The sequence below is a fragment of the Anas platyrhynchos genome, chromosome 27 (genome assembly GCF_047663525.1).
Source record: "Anas platyrhynchos isolate ZD024472 breed Pekin duck chromosome 27, IASCAAS_PekinDuck_T2T, whole genome shotgun sequence".
Lineage (NCBI taxonomy): Eukaryota > Metazoa > Chordata > Aves > Anseriformes > Anatidae > Anas > Anas platyrhynchos.
The window spans coordinates 6,715,387-6,732,839 of NC_092613.1; the positions used below are offsets into that span (position 1 = coordinate 6,715,387).

At 47.5% G+C, this 17,453-nt stretch overlaps 1 protein-coding gene across 1 annotated transcript in view; it reads right to left on the reverse strand.

Moving 5' to 3' along the window:
- Nucleotides 1-14,381, reverse strand: part of IPO9 (importin 9) — a 29,918-nt gene extending 15,537 nt beyond the window's left edge. The window contains exons 1-9 of the mRNA XM_038168333.2: nucleotides 14,141-14,381; nucleotides 9,704-9,765; nucleotides 8,963-9,049; nucleotides 7,796-7,997; nucleotides 7,515-7,603; nucleotides 7,146-7,232; nucleotides 5,447-5,566; nucleotides 1,621-1,721; nucleotides 71-129 (exon numbers count right to left, since the gene is read on the reverse strand). Coding sequence (XP_038024261.2) covers nucleotides 71-129; nucleotides 1,621-1,721; nucleotides 5,447-5,566; nucleotides 7,146-7,232; nucleotides 7,515-7,603; nucleotides 7,796-7,997; nucleotides 8,963-9,049; nucleotides 9,704-9,765; nucleotides 14,141-14,366 — 1,033 coding nt within the window. The 5' untranslated portion in view covers nucleotides 14,367-14,381. The remainder of the gene's footprint in view (nucleotides 1-70; nucleotides 130-1,620; nucleotides 1,722-5,446; nucleotides 5,567-7,145; nucleotides 7,233-7,514; nucleotides 7,604-7,795; nucleotides 7,998-8,962; nucleotides 9,050-9,703; nucleotides 9,766-14,140) is intronic.
- Between the last annotated feature and the right edge of the window lie 3,072 nt (nucleotides 14,382-17,453).

The window sequence follows — 17,453 nt, forward strand, 5'->3', positions numbered from 1 at the left end:
ACAGTAGTATTTAGGTAAGTCCATTCCTCTTCATATGAGAGTGCAGAAGTGCAGTTGAACAAGTTCTTACCATCAGAATCCACAGGATCCTCCACCTCCTCCGTATAATTTACTTCTGTTCTCACATAAGTAGATGGAGTTAAGCAAACATGCGTGTTTCTGAGGAGCTGCATCTACTTAAGAATTAAAATTCCCATTAATTGAGATGTTTTCTTTCTTACAAAACATTGACTTGCACACACTCTTGTGCTTCAAACGGAAGACAAGCCAGGGGAGTTCCTGACTTCGTCCACTGCCCAGCTTCAGAGACCATTTCTCCATCACCTGACAGATCCCCAAGATAATTTGATACATGTAAACCAAATCCTCCAAGGTAACCCAAAACTTCACCTATATTTAAACTTTGCCAGAATGGAACCACTCAGACTCAACCTTCCCAGGGGACAAGGAGCCAATTCTAGACTTCAGGGCTGCTGAGGGTGAGGAGCCACGATGTGCTCCCACACGCTGCCTGGTGCTGGCTCTGCTCCTGCACTGGGAGGTGGCAGAAAACTAAGCTGAGAGCGGAGAGGAAGGAGGATTCTTCTGGGATAGTGAGCTGACAGATCCAACACATGCAAGAGCAAACCCAAGGGAAGGAAGGCCGAGACTCCCCTTTTGCAAACAAAAACTATTTTGTCAGCTCAGCTGCCAGCAGAACTGCAGTGGGAGTCAGGACAGGAGGGGAAGAAATACATTATCAGCAATTTAGCAAACAGCTCCTTGCGTTTTAACAGGTGTCTTTAAAAAAATGCAGTAGGATTGTGAAACGAAAGACTGTCCAGGCAACTTTGGTATGAAAAGGTCTAGATCTGTGCTCTCTTGAACAGCCATGCTTGTTAGATTACAAAGGAAAAATGAAATCAACCCTTGTGTTATTACTGCAACACACTGCCCAGTCCTGGTGCCAATTCAGAAAGTTCACAAAAAGCTACAAGAAGGCTCAGTATTCTCTAACTTACTGCCTCGCTACAAAAAGCTAAACCAGCAACTTCTGGATTAACAATATGGAAAGCTTTGACTTGTCGGTTTGCACGTCCTGGGAAAACTACCAACAGAATGCCTCTTTAACATAGCAGATTGTACTGCAAAGTAATGACTAAGTGATAACATTCAAAATGCAAATCAAATTCAACTTCTGCAGCAAGTATAACCACTCATTCGTACTGCTGCAGCAAGGGATACTGTAGATTCTTCTTTAAAATCTTTACATTGTGACTAGACCTAGAATCATTGGGCAGCTTGGGTTGGAAGGGACCTTAAAGACCACCCTGCTATGGGCAGGGATGTCACCCACTAAATCAGGTTGCCCAGGGCCTCATCCAACCTGGGACAACTTCCTAAGAAGGTAATTTTCAGTGAATAGTACCAGAAATACTGCAGTTTGGCCACAATTCTATAGCCTACAGTTGGTGCTCACGTCATTCAGAGTTGACTTAAGCCAAAAGAAACTTTATGGAGCCTACTAAGTAACAGAAAACCCATAAATCTATCCAACAGACTCGTAGTTCTGGTCCTCGTGGCGTAGGAGACAGTTTGTCTTGGTCTAATTGAGATAAAACCATTCACTGCAAAGGATATAAGGCAGCACTTTCCGTAAGGGTATTCCAGACGATGGGCAGGATCTGCTGCATCGACGAAACCATGTGCTTCGGGTAGTTCTTCACCAGTGCTGTCACAGCCTGGAAAGAAAGAAAAACATCAATCAGAAGGGCAACCAGGTATGACCATCAAAACACACAGCTCACAGGCTGCACTTTCATTAACAACTGAGATAATCCAAAGCCTTGCTGCCACTCAACAGTTTTTCTAGATTTTTTCTGAAGCATTGGGCACATTAATGGAGATAAGGTTAGGGCGATGGTGATGGGCCATGTCCCTCAGGGGTCTGTCCTGGGACCGGTGTTGTTTAATACCTTTATCAACAACACAGACAGTGGGACCAAGTGCACCCTGGGCGAATTTGCAGATGACACCAAGCTGGGTGGTGCAGTCCATACAGCAGAAGGAAGGGATGCCATCCAAAGGGACCTGGGCAGAAGTGGGCCCGCGTGAACCTCATGAGGTTCAACAAGTCCAGGTGCAAGGTGCTGCACTTGGGCTGGGGCAATCCCGGACATGAGGACCAGCTGGGAGAAGAACTCACTGAGAGCAGCCCTGGGGAGAAGTTAGAGCCAAGCCAGGCAGCAACTGGCTGCACCCACACCTGCAGCCAGAGTCACTGCAGGGACTCAGACATCACCACCATCACCACCAGGGTGCAGCAAGGCAGCTCCTTAACCCCTTCCAGCCACTCTGCCAGCCAACAGCCAACTCTATCTCAGCTAATTGTTCAGCATCTCTTTAAAATCACGTCTAACAGCTCTGCATTAAAGCCCTTTCTTTTGCTTCCTTCAAATCCCACTTGCTTCTTTAGAAGGAATCCCAAAGGTGTGGATAAAAGCTTCGCACAGCTCCCCAGCAGCAGGAGAGCTGACTGTTCAGCTCAAGTGCAGCAGGTGCACTTCATGTCCTTTGCTCATAAGCTGAAGAAATTTGCCTCCAAACAACTGACTACAACTTTGTCTTCCATGTTAGAACAAACAAGTTGTGATTAATTAGTTTTTGTACCTAATTACCTGTTCAAACAGCAGGAGAAGCGTGAGCATGAGTTTTCATACCCAACAGGTGTCAAAAGAGCAAATTTTACACATACGCAGCACTACAGCAAGGTTGTCAGATGCTTTAGACTCTTGGTTAATTGGTGCTCTTGATATAATTACTGCACACCAAATAAATCCTATCTGTATTCCCATGTTATGAAATTTGCCTCAACTCTATTACTTGTCATGTTTAATTACTCTGTTTCTCTCAAAACAATCAGCAGCGGCACGTTCAACAACAACATCAGAACTGGGATGCAAGGATCATGGAGCTGCAGATCCTCGAGCCTCAAAGGCAGCAATTTAATTCATGATCAAATACCAAATAACAAAGCAATGAACTACACTACGGGTATTTTGTTCTGGTCTTCACGGTTGAAAATATTTTTGTTCTGGCCAAACCTTCTCCACACCCTACGAGGCTTAAGGGCACTTTCCTGCTGATAACTTATTCTGAACCCGTAACTACACTTGGAAAGATTTGGGACAAATGAACAAACAGTGGTCTCACCCCAATGCCATCCAACCTACTTAACTTTCTTAAACTGGGTAACTGCCCTATGGGATCAGGCAGATGTGTACACTTCAGCAGAATTCAGAAAAGTTTTTGACACTGCCCTGCATAATGTTCTTAGATGAAAAGTACATTTTAGGTCAGTGCTGCCTCTGATTTCCCCTGAGATTTCCATGCACCTTGGAGTACACGGCTCTCAAGAGATAGGAAAGAAAAAAAAATCTTCCTGTCATTTGCTTCCTAGCACTTACACTGAGGGAAGGAAAAAAAAAAAGATTGAGTTTGCATCTGGTTGAAAATTTATTACCAAAAAAAGTCTCGATTCCCTCTCCAATTGCATCTGCATTTCAAGGGGTTCCTATAGTGATCTCATCTGTAGCGCTGGCTTAACTGATCTCTTGAGGTCTCTCACTTCTACATTACAATGACTATAAAATACACTTTCCTAGAATGAAAGGCGATTCATTGGTCTTACACTCAAATCCCTTTTGCCTCAGAAAATTGGTATCATTAGCTTAGAAACCCTAAGTGACAAGATCATGAATTGCCCTGAGCCAACAGCCAGAACACTCATCTCCTCACAAAAAGCGTGCTACAAACCACCCATCAGCAGACGATCTCCAAAATTTACTGTTTAAATCTGTACTGATTTTCTGCTGCCATCAATACCACCCAACGTGAGAGCAGTGTATTCAGATCCAAGTGCTGCACCTGTACCCAACAACGGCCAAAAGCAGATGCCCACACACAACTAAGGAACAGAGCAAGAACACGATGACATTTTCTCAAATACTTTCCCAGCTTGCCACATCTTACAAGAGATTCCTGCTGTATGTCAGTGCAGGCAAAGTAGAAATAGCTCTAGTTCCTGTAAAAAGTTAAGGAAATAACAAAAAAGGCTCCAGCCTGATGCAGAATGTATGAAAGTAATGTGAAAAGAAGGACTGGTCTACGCTTGCAGTCAAACTACCAACCACAAGTGCTTTCAGTGTAGGCTGAAAGCTTTCTCTACTATTAAAAATCCCAACCCGAGGATCTGGAATCAGAGACTCACAAATTCTTGAGCTGGAGCCTGTTCAGAGGTTATGCTGCGGAGTATCCCAGAGCACTCCCTTTATGTTAGCTTTGCTGTTCTGCACAGCCAACGGAGACAACAGCAGCATGAACCATGAACTTCTCATAACGAAGGCAAAACCACCACAAGAGACACTCTCAACAAACCCTGCCAACATCCCAGCCCAAACTCCCTTCCATGTGGTGCTGCACAGTGAGGAACGTGCTCCTCCTGTTTCCAGTACACAAAACCTGCAGCCTTACTGAGGAAAGGCAATAGGAGGGGAAGCGATAGGATGTTGTACCAGGGGACATCTGCCTTTAACAGCACTATGAAAACAAGTCCAACAACACAGACCTTAATAGCTGCTAGTTTGTATAATACAATAGTGTCCTCCCGCAGCTCCCAGCGCTTATTTTCATGGCTCCAGTGTAAAGCTAATAATTATGAAAAACGTGATGCTTCTTTTCAGTAACTCTTCCTTATTGTTTTCTTCAGGAGCATGGCTGAATGGGTTCATAAACCTGTACCCTGTGACCCAAGCAACTTACCCCAGCACACATGCAAGTAAATGAAAACCTGGATTTGATTCTGCAACTTCTGTTTCTGAGCTCCTCTTTTCTTTCCCACGTTGCAGGCAGCAGACCCTACAAGTCCAGTGCTCCCCCAGCAGCTGAAGGGCTCACCGTGCCTACACTGGCACTCTCGTCCCCAGGCAGCGAGCTACACACACACACAGCTCTGCAACCCACTTTCCCTTCTCTTGCAAGGAAACTGAGAGAATACAAAGACCTTCCAACTCCATTTTGCAGAGATAATTTAGTATTAAAGAGTGGGCAAGTTCTAGAAAAGCACCTAAACAAAACAAGCTCCCAAATCCTCATTGCAGCAGAATTCTGCAGCAGCTTTAGGACAGACAGAACTGTAACCACTGAGCAGGGTCCAAACAATGCATGCAAGGTGTCTCAGACCAGCAATCAACAAAGACACACATCCTTATGGATCTTGCAGGCATCTACACTACAGGCAGAATTATTTCAATGTTGTATGGCACTGGGAGCCAAAACAAAACCCTTTGTGTTTCCTAAGACAAGCAGTACCAGGAGAGGTGATGCACGCTCAAGTTTCTCAGTTTTCCAGCACACCTGACAGTGTAGTTGTATTTGATTGTTATTGAATCAGTCTTAACTGACTTACCTTTAAGACTTCCATCTTAAATCCACTGTCTGATGTGGGTCCATCAGGCATTTGCAGGGCCTGAACGAAAGCCTCTGTGAACTGCTGCACCACAGGAAAAATCAGGACTTTGGCAGCACCCTGGTAAAAATCAGTGCAAGCACAGGTCAATTCAAGGCAGAGATCTCCCGTCTGACAAGGAAAGCACCAGAAATAAGAGAAATCGTGTTTTCCTGCTACAAACCCAGAGGGACTCACGACAACTGCAGAAGGCAGTTACAGTGCCACTTGTTTCAGATGTCACTTAGGCTCTCTCCTTGTGCTGGGAACTGATCTCAGCTGAATCCCACCTTCAAACCCACATGGCCCAGACTGCCACAAAGCACGCACCTGCCTCGAAGCCATTCACCTCAGACTCTAAACAGAGACCCAGACAAGCCAGCCAGGAATCTCAGGAGCAGCACACGTCCTCCTGAAGCAGGCACCTCCACCTGATTAGATGAATCACCCCCTGCACCCTCCTGCCCAGGCTCCCCCGACCACAAAGAAGACCCAGGGTGAGCAGCTCACACACCATTAACGCTGAGCCCTGAGGACAGCATTTTCTCTTTTGAGCCACCCTCCCACAAACCAAACAAGCTCCTTCTGAGCCGAGTACCAACAGCTGGCCTCAAGATTACTGGGATGATTCTTCCTAAGAAAATGCAGGAAGTATTTTTCCAGATGTCAAAGCACTCCTTGGCCGAGCAAGTAATAGTGGACAAAAATATTTTTATTGAGAATTTTCATTATAACTCCATATCTAAGACAGCTAAGATGTATGTTTAAATTAACTACAAAATACCACGTTAGCAATTTATACAAGTATTACCTCTCCTTGTACGTGTCTCAAATTTGACCTGATTTTTTTTTTTTTTTATATAATGTAAAGGACACTTTTAGCCCCCCTCTAGAATAAGGCAGTGGGGAGCGAAAAAAGACTGGTACCAGTGGCTATATGGTGTTGCGTAAGTAACTTTGTCAGTGCAGCAGAGATACCCTGTGGCTATCAAAACTTCCCAAAAGCCTGGACTGAATTCCTCCCTGTGCAAACAGGAAGGAAACAGCAGAGAGAGACACTCAGCACAGACTCAAGAAAACCAGATGCTAGAATAAGTCGTTCCCATCTCCCAAAAGTTGGAAAGAGCTATTCAGTGCCTGGGGAGTGCTTTTTATCTTAACTGCTATCCTAAAACTTTTGTTTGGCTTCCATCGCCCCTTTGGGAACAAAGAGCTGATGTATGTTGGAGCAATCGATTAAGTAGCAGGAGCTTGTAACCAACGCCTAATGGGAGGGCCAGAAAACCAGCTATCAAAACCCAGACTGCCCAGGTGTGGAGGTTAGTTAGGACACACCGTCCACCTGGCAACTGGGATTTCCAACCACAGGGGTGATGCACCATCTCCTCCCCACACCGACTCTCCTTCTCTGAGCTCTCACATGCTTATCTGTTGATCTGTCACACGTTAAACTTAGTTAAGGAAACCAAGTCACAGTTTCAAGGCATGCATGTAGATGAGGGAGCGAGCCACTTTGCATGTATTAAATTACACCCTCTCCCCCAGCATTACAGCTGATGGCATATAATTCCCCAGGTGTTTCATTTTCATTATTAACAATTATTTAAAGCCTTGCTCAGTTTGAATTCAATGTATGTTGTAGGGGATGTTACACTCTTGCCTTTTCCAGCTCCTCCATGTTACAGATCATGTGGGCGCACGTGGTAAATATCTCCACTGCACGTGACCTTGTGCGAATACCATACACCTAGAAAAAAATGCCAATAGATCAGGAACATGAGATATGTCAATTTTAAGTCATCCTTCATTTTTTTCTTTTAATTGTATTTTTTTTGCTTTTATTCCCTTTTATTACTAGCTTCAAAAGTTCTATTGAAACGTTAGCTCTCATGAATTACCACAGCATTGAGAAAACTCTAAGTCTAACTCTTACTGTGTTATAGTTTAACTGTTAAACCTGGTGTTTCTGTGCTCCAAGGAACAGCCCCACTAAAATAATTCAGTACCAACTTAATGGTGAAGATCGTACCTCAGCCATTGTGAAAATTTTGTACATCTCTGGAAGAATAACAGGAGCAACATGCGGCATCTGTGTGTCTGTCACTTCTCGTGTGAACTCTAGAAGGTGGAAAAACAGAGCTAAGTTCTTGTAGGAAAACAAATTTGTAGCAGCACAACGGAGAATTTCTGGGAAAGACTAAAGACATTGGAAACACTGATTTCTACTTGACTAGATCGGTTTTGTCTGGCCTACATAATGGTAATCCCTAAAGGCCAGCAGAAAGGTCTCACGCTCTCACATACACGTACCTGTAAGCACTCTCATGGCTCCGTGCACTGCGTTCACATCCCCACTAACCAGCATCTCCATCAAGAGGCTGAACAGCTCGGGCCAGGCTTCAGGCCAGTCCCAGTGGGCGATTGCTGACACTGCATAGGCAACGCTCGAGCGCACTTTGCTGATCGATTCTCTCAGCCCGTTGGGTAGGAGCTCCCTAATTGCAACTTTTGCCTGTAGAAAATAACATTAGTTAGCAAAACACATCCTCAAACATAAGGGAATTTGAAAATATATAGACTTCTATATACCTATGAGCATCTCCTGATGCTGAATTGACATCAGTTTTACAAAATGAACACTCATGAGATAACAAAAGTTTGCATTTTATTTTTTTTTAATGGAAGACTGCAGGGCATGTTGTAAAGTACCCCTCTCTTCATGCAGAGCAGTCAGCCAAGCAAACAGTAAACAGCCTTTCCCAGCTCCCAGCTGCAATTAGATGGGATGTAGATATGGATGGAAAACATCCAGGGTTAGTTAAGATAATTGGCAGTTCCGATGTCAGGGACTGTGTTTGCTTACTTTGGAAGATTTGGTACAGCAGAACTAGTCACCCAACCCTGCAGGGACAGAAGAAATCAAGCCAGCACTTCTGGGGCATAATTCACAGGATCTGGTTCAAGGAACCATCTCTGGGTGGGATGAATCATACCCTAGATGTGAAGGATGGTCTAGCCAACAGTCAAAGGGCTGGAAACTTTGACCATTTTAACTAGTAGATATTTCTACTGAACAGATTTTGAATGAAACCCAGCAGACCTTTCAACTGAAATTTGTCATGGGAAAGTAGCCTGCAAGTCCCAAGCTGGAAAACACAGGATCCAGCAAATACCTGAATAAAAGACTGCCAGAATTTTAAAACTTTCAAAGCAGGTTTCCTTTAGTTTTACTCTCAGAATGACAGCAACATTATGGTTGAGCTTCTCTTACAGAAATCAGCCCAAGTATCCTTAGCCTATCATGGTTTCAAGCGACTGAAAATGCATTTTTGAAGTGGAAAATGTCAGAAAACCTTAACTGGAGTCATTAATCTCTTGTAACACACAAGAGCAATGACACTTTTAAAGCCAACTACAGAGTTAATACCCTTGATGGATAAAACATCTTGAAGTAGACAACGTGGAGTCAAATCTTACCCTTTCTGTGGTCTCTGGAGGTCTGAACTTTTCTGACTGAGAACACCAATGAGTTTCCACATACTGTTTCAAAATGACAGATGCTAGCTGTATTAGAAGAGAGGTCACAAGTCAGTAACAAATCCTGCAACCACGGTCAGGATTACCCCTGCCCCATTTGCTCAGCCTTCCATCCCATGTGCTGCTTTTGGAGGGGTGACAGCCCTTGTCAAAATGCAAAAATCTTTGTGAAATGGAGAAAAAGCCCCCTGCAGTAAGATGACCTGATGGTTGTTTCTTGCACAATGATGGCCTGTACAGCACTGACACAAGATGACAGCTTTATTTTCTCACCCCTAAGAAGGCATGAGACATGGCCACGTGGTAAGCACAGAAATACAGAGCCCAAACCTCCTTTTCAAGGAGGAAAACACCTGCACAATGGCCTGTGAAGACAGGCTGCACTTCTGCTTGCTGATGCCTGCTGCCCACCCACCAGGCTCCCCACGTGCCCACACCCAGCATGCTGCCCTCCCAGCACCAGGTTGACCGAGTCCAAAAAGCACCAGCTTCAAAAAAGGAAAGCTTACGACATCTGGATATATTGAAAGAGAAAGTGACAATTCTGCAGGAATTTAATCATAAATGCAGAACGATGATGAAAAACTACCTTCAATTCTCCACCTGGAAATGCCACAGGACATTCTACAAAGCAAGGAAATTACTGGGGAACTGATTTTTTCCAGTTTTGGGTAAACTCACCTGACGGATGGCCAGGGCACCCTGAGGATCCACAGTCAGTTCTGCTAAATGAACACCGAATTCTGCAATATTAAAATGAAAAAAAGGTTGTATCGTAGCTTTTATTCCCACACAGCAAAACTCATCAGGATTTTTGGAGAAAGAGGTAATACCGATTGAATGACTCATATGTGGGAAGGAGAAGACAATTCCAAAGTACAGCTTCTCACATGAATCACCAGCGTTAATTCTCCCTTGCGTTCTCTGCACAAACTCCATTTATTTTCTCAGCATCTCATTTCTTTCTCTCAAGGGCAAAAATTTTGCAAGCCAGGTTAATAACAAGCAAATGATTTAGAATCTTTACAAAAACTACCTTGCCTACAACAAAATGTCACTAGGCATGGCCCCACATGGGGGATACAGGGATGGGGTCCAGAAGGGAGCAAGAAGCAAGCAGCCACCTGGAGCAGGGGCATCACTGCGGCTGTCCCATGGGCACAAACCTGCACCAGCAGCAGGATCCAGGGCTGCAGGAAGTTTGCTGCTAAGGTTTTTTGTCTGGAAAATGCACAGGATGCTCGTGGTGACCAAGCAAGTTCTACAGCAAGGGCAAAACTGAAATGCTCACACCAATAAGTAAGAGCAGCTGTTGGGATGGTAAATCCACATGCCTCAATAAACGTCCTTTAAATCACAACTTCAAGCTCTGGGATAACTGTACTAAATGCTTCGTTTAATTTCATTCACCTACTTAAGAAATGCATTTGTGGTTTCAGTTCCAGAAAGTGGGGAGCAGAAGGGATGTCCCACGGTCCAGCCAGCACCACCAGACTCCCACGGACAGGACTAAATGTGCTTAAAGCATCCCTGGCCAAAATGGATTGAAAAGTCTTCTCAAATTGTTCTGCAGCCTTCGTCAGTGACGTATCCAATTGTTGCACAAACGTGGTCATCCTGTGGTCCTCCTAATAAGCACCTCATTCACTTTTCTGGCTGGGGAGAGAATTTCCCCTCACCTTCCCGTGCTTACACCAAACAAACCCAGTTCCTTCAACAGATCATGCATTTTAAAAAAGAAAAAGAAAAAAAAAAATCACTCTTATCCCAGCTGCAAAAGCAGGGAGACCCATCCTGAGATGTTCTTGACGTCACACTCCTCTCAACCACAGCATATTCCAGACCCCAACGCAGCACTGAACATCAGGCACATTTTAAAGGGTGTAAGTGAACTAAGAAGCCAGAATAAATACCACGGCTTCACACAGTTGAAGGCAAAACAGTCACACTAATGACATCTCTCAATCTGTCATTTTCCAACCTGCACCAGCGGTGCATTTTAGGGTACCTCAGACCGGTGTGTTTTCCTTGATAGCAACAAAGGCTGAGGCTAATCGCCTCACAAATCTTACCAAACTCTTATCATCCCCCGTGGCAGTTTCCTTAAGCAGCAAGCCGTCCCTTCCATCAAACAAAGCAGACGGATTTATCAAGAACATATCGTATAAAGCTGTACGAGCCGCGCAGCACCTAGTTAGCCAGCTGCTTAATGAGCTGTTCCAAGAATCCCTCTAGGGACTGAAACGACACCGAGTGCTGCATAGCTCACTGGCTCCTCAGTTTTCAAAGAATTGGTTCATTATTGGGTTTTTCCAGTTGACTGGGAACTTTCTGTCTCCGTCGAGGGTAACTGCAATTGAAATGTGCCTCTTCCTAAGCGCTTCCCCCGCTTATGTGCTGCGGATCTGACACACCAGAAACATGAAGTCTTCCTCCTAAGTCTGTAAAACCAAAAGCTCAGAAACTCGTAACGAAAGGCCCGTTACAGGGAGCATTTAGCAAACCCAGTTCCTCCCAGCTCCTCTCCATCAACCTTGCTTTTAACGATCTCCTGCTCTCCAGCTCCTCCACAACCAAGGTTCCCCTAGAGCATCAGCAGTTCACGCCAGCCCCATGCTGCTCCAGGGCAGCGCTGAGCCAGGCTGCAGCAGGGCCGTGCCTGTGCAGAGCAGACCCCAACACCCATGGGCAGGGCTGAACATCCCCAGCACTTCTTGAGGCATCGCTGGGGCTGCCTCCTCCTCCTCACTGATCAGCACCACCTTACACCTCCCATTTGCACACCCCACCACTCGGCTCCCTCCTGTGAAATCCCTCTGTGGTTTTTGCCACCAATTTTTAGGCGAGCCAAACCAAACAGCTCGGTACCACCGGCACCTTGGTCACATCACTGCTCGCTGTTCTGCGCGCCGTTAGGGATGTGCTGAGAAGCACAGCTCTGTGCGGGACTTCTTATCCTCTCCATGCAGTGTAGAACACAACCAGGCTCTTCTGCTTCTCGTCTTCAAGCTTTTAATCAGTTATTAACTCAAGGGCTGTCCGCAGCAGCTTGGTTTCTTCAAAAAGTTTCTGTAAGGGACTTTTCTAAAAGCTTTCTTGCAGTCCCAGGACTCCTTCAAGCAGCTCTTCCATCATGCACAGATCAGCTCTGCCACAAACAGAGCTGTACCCAATTCTACTTGTTCCAGCTCCTGACTTATTTATTTTTCATCAAAAGTGCCAACACCTATGTCCTTTCCTATTGCCTTTGGTTTTACTTTCAGCATCTTCTTTAGCCTGCTTGATGACAGCATGTTCCTGGTTTCTTTAAAGCACTTCTGACCTACATAACCCACACTTCTTCCCCTCACTGACCTGCTGCTGGCAAGCCCTGTGCTCCAGGACCTGACTAGGAAATGCTCTGAGCAACCTGTTCTGATATTGCTGGTGCTGCTTTCATCAGGAGGGCTGGAGACCTCCTGAGGTCCCTTCATTCACATCATTCTGTGCTTCCTTGGTTACTCCTCTCTTGTCACAGTCAAGCAGCACGGGAGGAATAAGCTATGTTTTCCATGTAAAAGTCAGGAGGAGGAGCAGAACTCACTCTCTTTTACTGCTTTCTTGTTCTGGGTGGGGGACAAAACTGGTGTCACCTGCAAACTGCACAAGCGTGCCCTCAGTACCCTTCTCCGGGCCACAGGTAAAGCTTTTAAACAGGACAAGTCCCGCAGTAAAGCCCCGTGGCTCTGGGAGTTGAAAGCAGAAAAGCCTTGGGGCATCCACAGCCTCTCTGGGCTACCATCCCTGGAGCTGCTCAAGGCCGGGTTGGACGAGGCCCTGGGCAACCTGATCTAGTGGGTGGCATCTCTGTCCAAGGCAGGGCTGTTGGAAGTGGGTGATCTTTAAGGGCCCTTCCAACCTGGAGCATTCTGCTACTCTATGACGAGGATATTTGCAAAGCTGTGAAAAAGAGAAGGCAAAGCTGACTCCGTTCCTCTTACCCTAAATGGTCCTGACCAGATGTAGTCCTGTTGTGTTCCTGGGCATCCGTCACCTACAGCCCACAAAAAGTAATGTTTTCTGGAAACCTGGTACTCAAACCTTTACACAAACTTGCTTTGATGTCTTGTGGTAATATTCAGACTGCCAGGAAAGAAGAAAGCTGCCACTGAAGAACACACTGACAACAAGCTCATACTATTGCGCTGCCACCCTTAAACCTCCACCAGCTGCAGCAGAAACAAACAAATTTCTTCCTAATGAACCAAGGAAGACTTGACCTGAGAGTGTTACAACGAATAATAAGGGGCTGTATAACCAGATATGTTTTTATCAAACAATTTGCCTTCCTTTCATCGCCCCGCTTTCACCCAAGGCAATCACAACACTGTTCGGGAGCCAGGCACACCCTTACGCCTTCCTTCTCTTTACCATAAATTGCTTTTGATAACGCGTCTGAGCTCAAGCTGAGGAGCAGAAAGAGTTTAAAGCGCCTCCCAGAACACCAAAATCCGACGGGAGGTGAGGTGAAGCGTGCAGGAGGCACCAGGACCCCACTGAGGAGCCCAGGATGCAGCTCCGTGCCCTCACTGCCTGCAGGACTCCTCGCAGAGCTTCCAGTGCCTTCCACGCCTTTCAGCCCTTGGGGTCAGGTCACCGAATCTGAGCTGATGTGAAGCAAACCCTGAACACCGGCAGCATATTTTAAGCACGGTTTGCAAAAGCATCAAGCACACAACCTGCCTCGATGACCCCACCAAAAGGAGCCAAAGGAGCGGGGGCTGTCAGGCACCGGGGCCTCTCGTGTCAGCTCCATCCCGAGAGCCAGGGCCCGGCCTCAGCACCCAGGGACCGGGTCAGCAACAGGGACCGGGCAGGGGCACAGCCCACAGAGAGGCACCAAGGGAACCCAGGGCACCGGTACCCAGGGAGGGAGGCAGCGGGTCCGGGCCCCCCCCGGTGCTCCCCGTCCCCTCCTCTCCTCCCCCCGGTGCCGGGGGGGCTCTGCAGGAGGCGGGGCGGCCGCGGGGGCTCCGCTCCGTGCAGGCGGCGCTTCCCGCAGGGCCCCGCTTGGGGCCAAGGCCCGGCCCCTCCCCTCCCCGCAGCCCCGGTTCCCGGTGGCCGCCGCCCCGCACTCACCCTCCGTCACCTCCAGCACCTTCACCTGCTCCTCAGCGGCGGCGCGCACCGCCTGCACCGGGCACAGGATCCCGGTCAGCGTCTCCACCAGCGCCTCCTTCAGGCCCTGAGCCACCGGGCCGGGCACGCTCCCTCCTCCTCCTCCTCCTCCTCCACCTCCTCCTCCACCGCCGTTGCCTCCGCCGCCGCCGCCCCCCGGCCCGCCCGCCGCCGCCGCGCCCGCCATGGCCCCCGCTCCCCTCCTCCTCCTCCTCCTCCTCCTCCTCCTCCTCCTCCGCCGCCGCGCGCCAAACGCACGCACGGCGCGCGCGCACCCCGCCGGGATGGCGGCGAGGCCCCGGCGCCGCCCCCACAGCGCCCCCGGGAGGCGCGGAGGGAAAATGGCGGCGGCGCCTCGGTTCCAAGAGAGGGCGGGGCCCGAGCCCTGAGGCGCCGGCTCAGAGGAGAGGGGGAATGGGCACAGGGGGGTGATGGTTGAGAAGCCGTCCAGTGTCACCTGCTCCAGCCGTCCCCTACCGCCACTGTCACCGCTGAGCCGTGTCCCCAAGCACCAGCCCCAACCTCTCCTGGAGCCCCCCCAGGGACGGGGACTCCCCCACCTCCCTGGGCAACCCGTCCCAACGCCTGCCCGCTCTGTCTGAGCAGAAATGGCTCCTCATTGCCCACCTCAACCTCCCCTGGCACAACTCCAGGCCGTTCCCTTTAGCCCTATCCCTGGTTATCTGCGAGCAGAGGCCGACCCCAACTCCCCACAGCTCTCAGGGAGCTGCAGAGAGCCATCAGCTCTGCCCTGAGCCTCCTCTTCCCCAGCCCAAACACCCCCCGTGCCCTCAGCCACGGGACTTGTGTTCCAGGCCCTTCACCAGCTCCGTAGCCCTTCTCTTGACACACTCCAGGGCAGCAACTTTACAAAGCACTACAATACCACAACGCAGTATTAACACTAGGTTGTGAAGGGGCTACCATGGGGAGCAGTGGGCTACTAGCCATAGCCAGGTGCTGTTCAATAGTCAAGCCACCTGTCACTTGCATGCATGTCCCTGTTCCCCTAGCTGCCGTTTTCCATCACGCACCCTTTTTATGTATTTTGTTACATGCCAAGCCAGCCTTGCTGGCCTCTTCTAAGCTGAAGTCCATTCTATTAGGATAACACTTCCAGTCACGTTCTTTCATATTTTGAAATGTTCTCATCCAGAAAGCTGCAAGCATTCGCGTAGATGACATACATAATGGTTGCAGCTTGAGTTCGAGATTTCCTCTAGGAGAAGCAGCAGCCTGATGAACAAGGGGAACACAGGCCCTGCACCCAGCAGGCTCCCCGCAGGCTGGGGCCAGCAGACATCATCTCCCTGAGCACAAATTTCAGTTGAGGTCGGAATTTTGTGCAGGGCAGACCTCGGCTGTAGGGCTCATGGCTACAGGCAGAGAACAGGGCTCCTCTTAACATCCTGGCACGCCGCACCGTGCACACCCCTGCCCCTCCTAGGGCCAGGACAGTTGGTGATAAGGCAGATAAGGATTGTTCCTCTGTCGTTCAAAACAACCTGACAACCCCCTGCCCCCCCACATGGGCTGGCTGATGTCAGAACCAACAAACAATAGGCCTGCACACGTATTTGTCATTTTTGTATCTTGGTAGCAGCCAGAGCTACTGCTTCTGTATTTCAACACTTTGCAGAAAACAAGGCCACAGTTTAGAGACAAAAGCAGTATCCCCAAGCAATGCTTGTCTAGCCCATCATCCTTCCTTTCCGCTCAAGTGACTGTACAGCAGCACTGAATGCTCCAACTTGTCCTTCTGTACCGGTAGAAATTACATTTATTTGAGTCTTCCAGGCTTTTTCAGGTTTGAATTCCCATCTGTTTTGTACATTGCACACTCTCTTCACACGTTTTCTGCACAGATGCTTCCTGCAAAGCCAGCGAACTGAGCTCACCTTTCAAATGCCGTATATTTCGTGTCAAGACCAAATGGGTTTTGGACATTCATCTTTTCTCTTGACATGCTTCAGGGAAGGAAGTTCAGTCACCATAAAAAGATGATACTTTTAGCATGAAGTGTTATTTTGTGATGAACTCCTTGTTTCCTCCTGTGATGCTTTGACTTGAGGTTACTGCAGGGCAAGGTGCACAAGGCTTCAAGTTCCTCTCTGCAAGGAAGACTCCACAGAAAGACCTGCAGCTGATACGGTTATGGTTGTAATCAGGAAAAATACTTCAAGAAAAATCAGGACCAGCACAAGGGACTGGCACAGGATCAGCCTGAATAAGAACAAGGGCATTACATGGTATGCATCCCCCTTTGTTTAAAATTTAACTTCAGGCAGCAAGAAGAAACCCCCCAAACCCAACAGATACTGAAGCAGACCAAACACCTGACATGTATTCTCTGACACTGGGTTGTCCTTAACAAGCCCTGCATGATGGAGGTGCTCACTGAGCTAATTGTGTGAAAAGCTACTGACTTTACTACCTATTTACAATGTTTATATATTTTAGGTGCCCAGCTAGGCAATCACATACATGCAAAAAACTACCCCAACATTGTGATGACACAGCTGGTACCTTTAAAAAAATGTTACTGCAAGCAGTAGGAATACCAAGCTTTTCAGGACTTGAAGGATTGGGGTGCATGAAGTACTTTCATTAAGCTGCATCTCTTAATTTCAGGTATGTCAGGATTTCTTTCCGTCTTTCAGCATACATTCTTCTCAGCATTTGAAATTTGGGCCCGGTATCATAACATCACATACAAATTTGTTTGTTCATAAAGTATTTCCTCCTTCTAACATTTTTTACTGGAACCCACTGATGATGCCAAATTCAATTTTTGTCTGTCTTAAATAGAAGCTGCATGCTGAACCAGTAGTATTAATCAAGCAATGACTGTTTTATCACCTCTTCCAGTTTTTTTTTATGATCTTCTTGCCTTCAGAGACTGACATGTTTACATCCTAGACGAGAACTCAATATGTAGCTTGTTCACTTCTGAAGAAAGAATAAAGCCATTCTTCGAGGCTGCACACCTCAACCCTTCTCTTAGAAGAGCACATTTATAGCTAGAATCATAGAAGAGTCATCTCAGCTTCTTAATTTTGCTTCCAGGTAGCAGCTGCCTGCACATATATTCTGGAACCCTTCCCTTCCTAAATCATGTGTGAGAAGTGTAGTCATGTCCTACTTACCCATTTCTCCTACGGCAGACACAGCAGCCTGATCTTTTTGTCTGCCCTGGTAGGGGTCTGGCCTACAGCTGAAGTCCCTTCCTTAAACTCCCTTTTCTCTGAAGTGTGCTAATGCCTAAACAATCCTC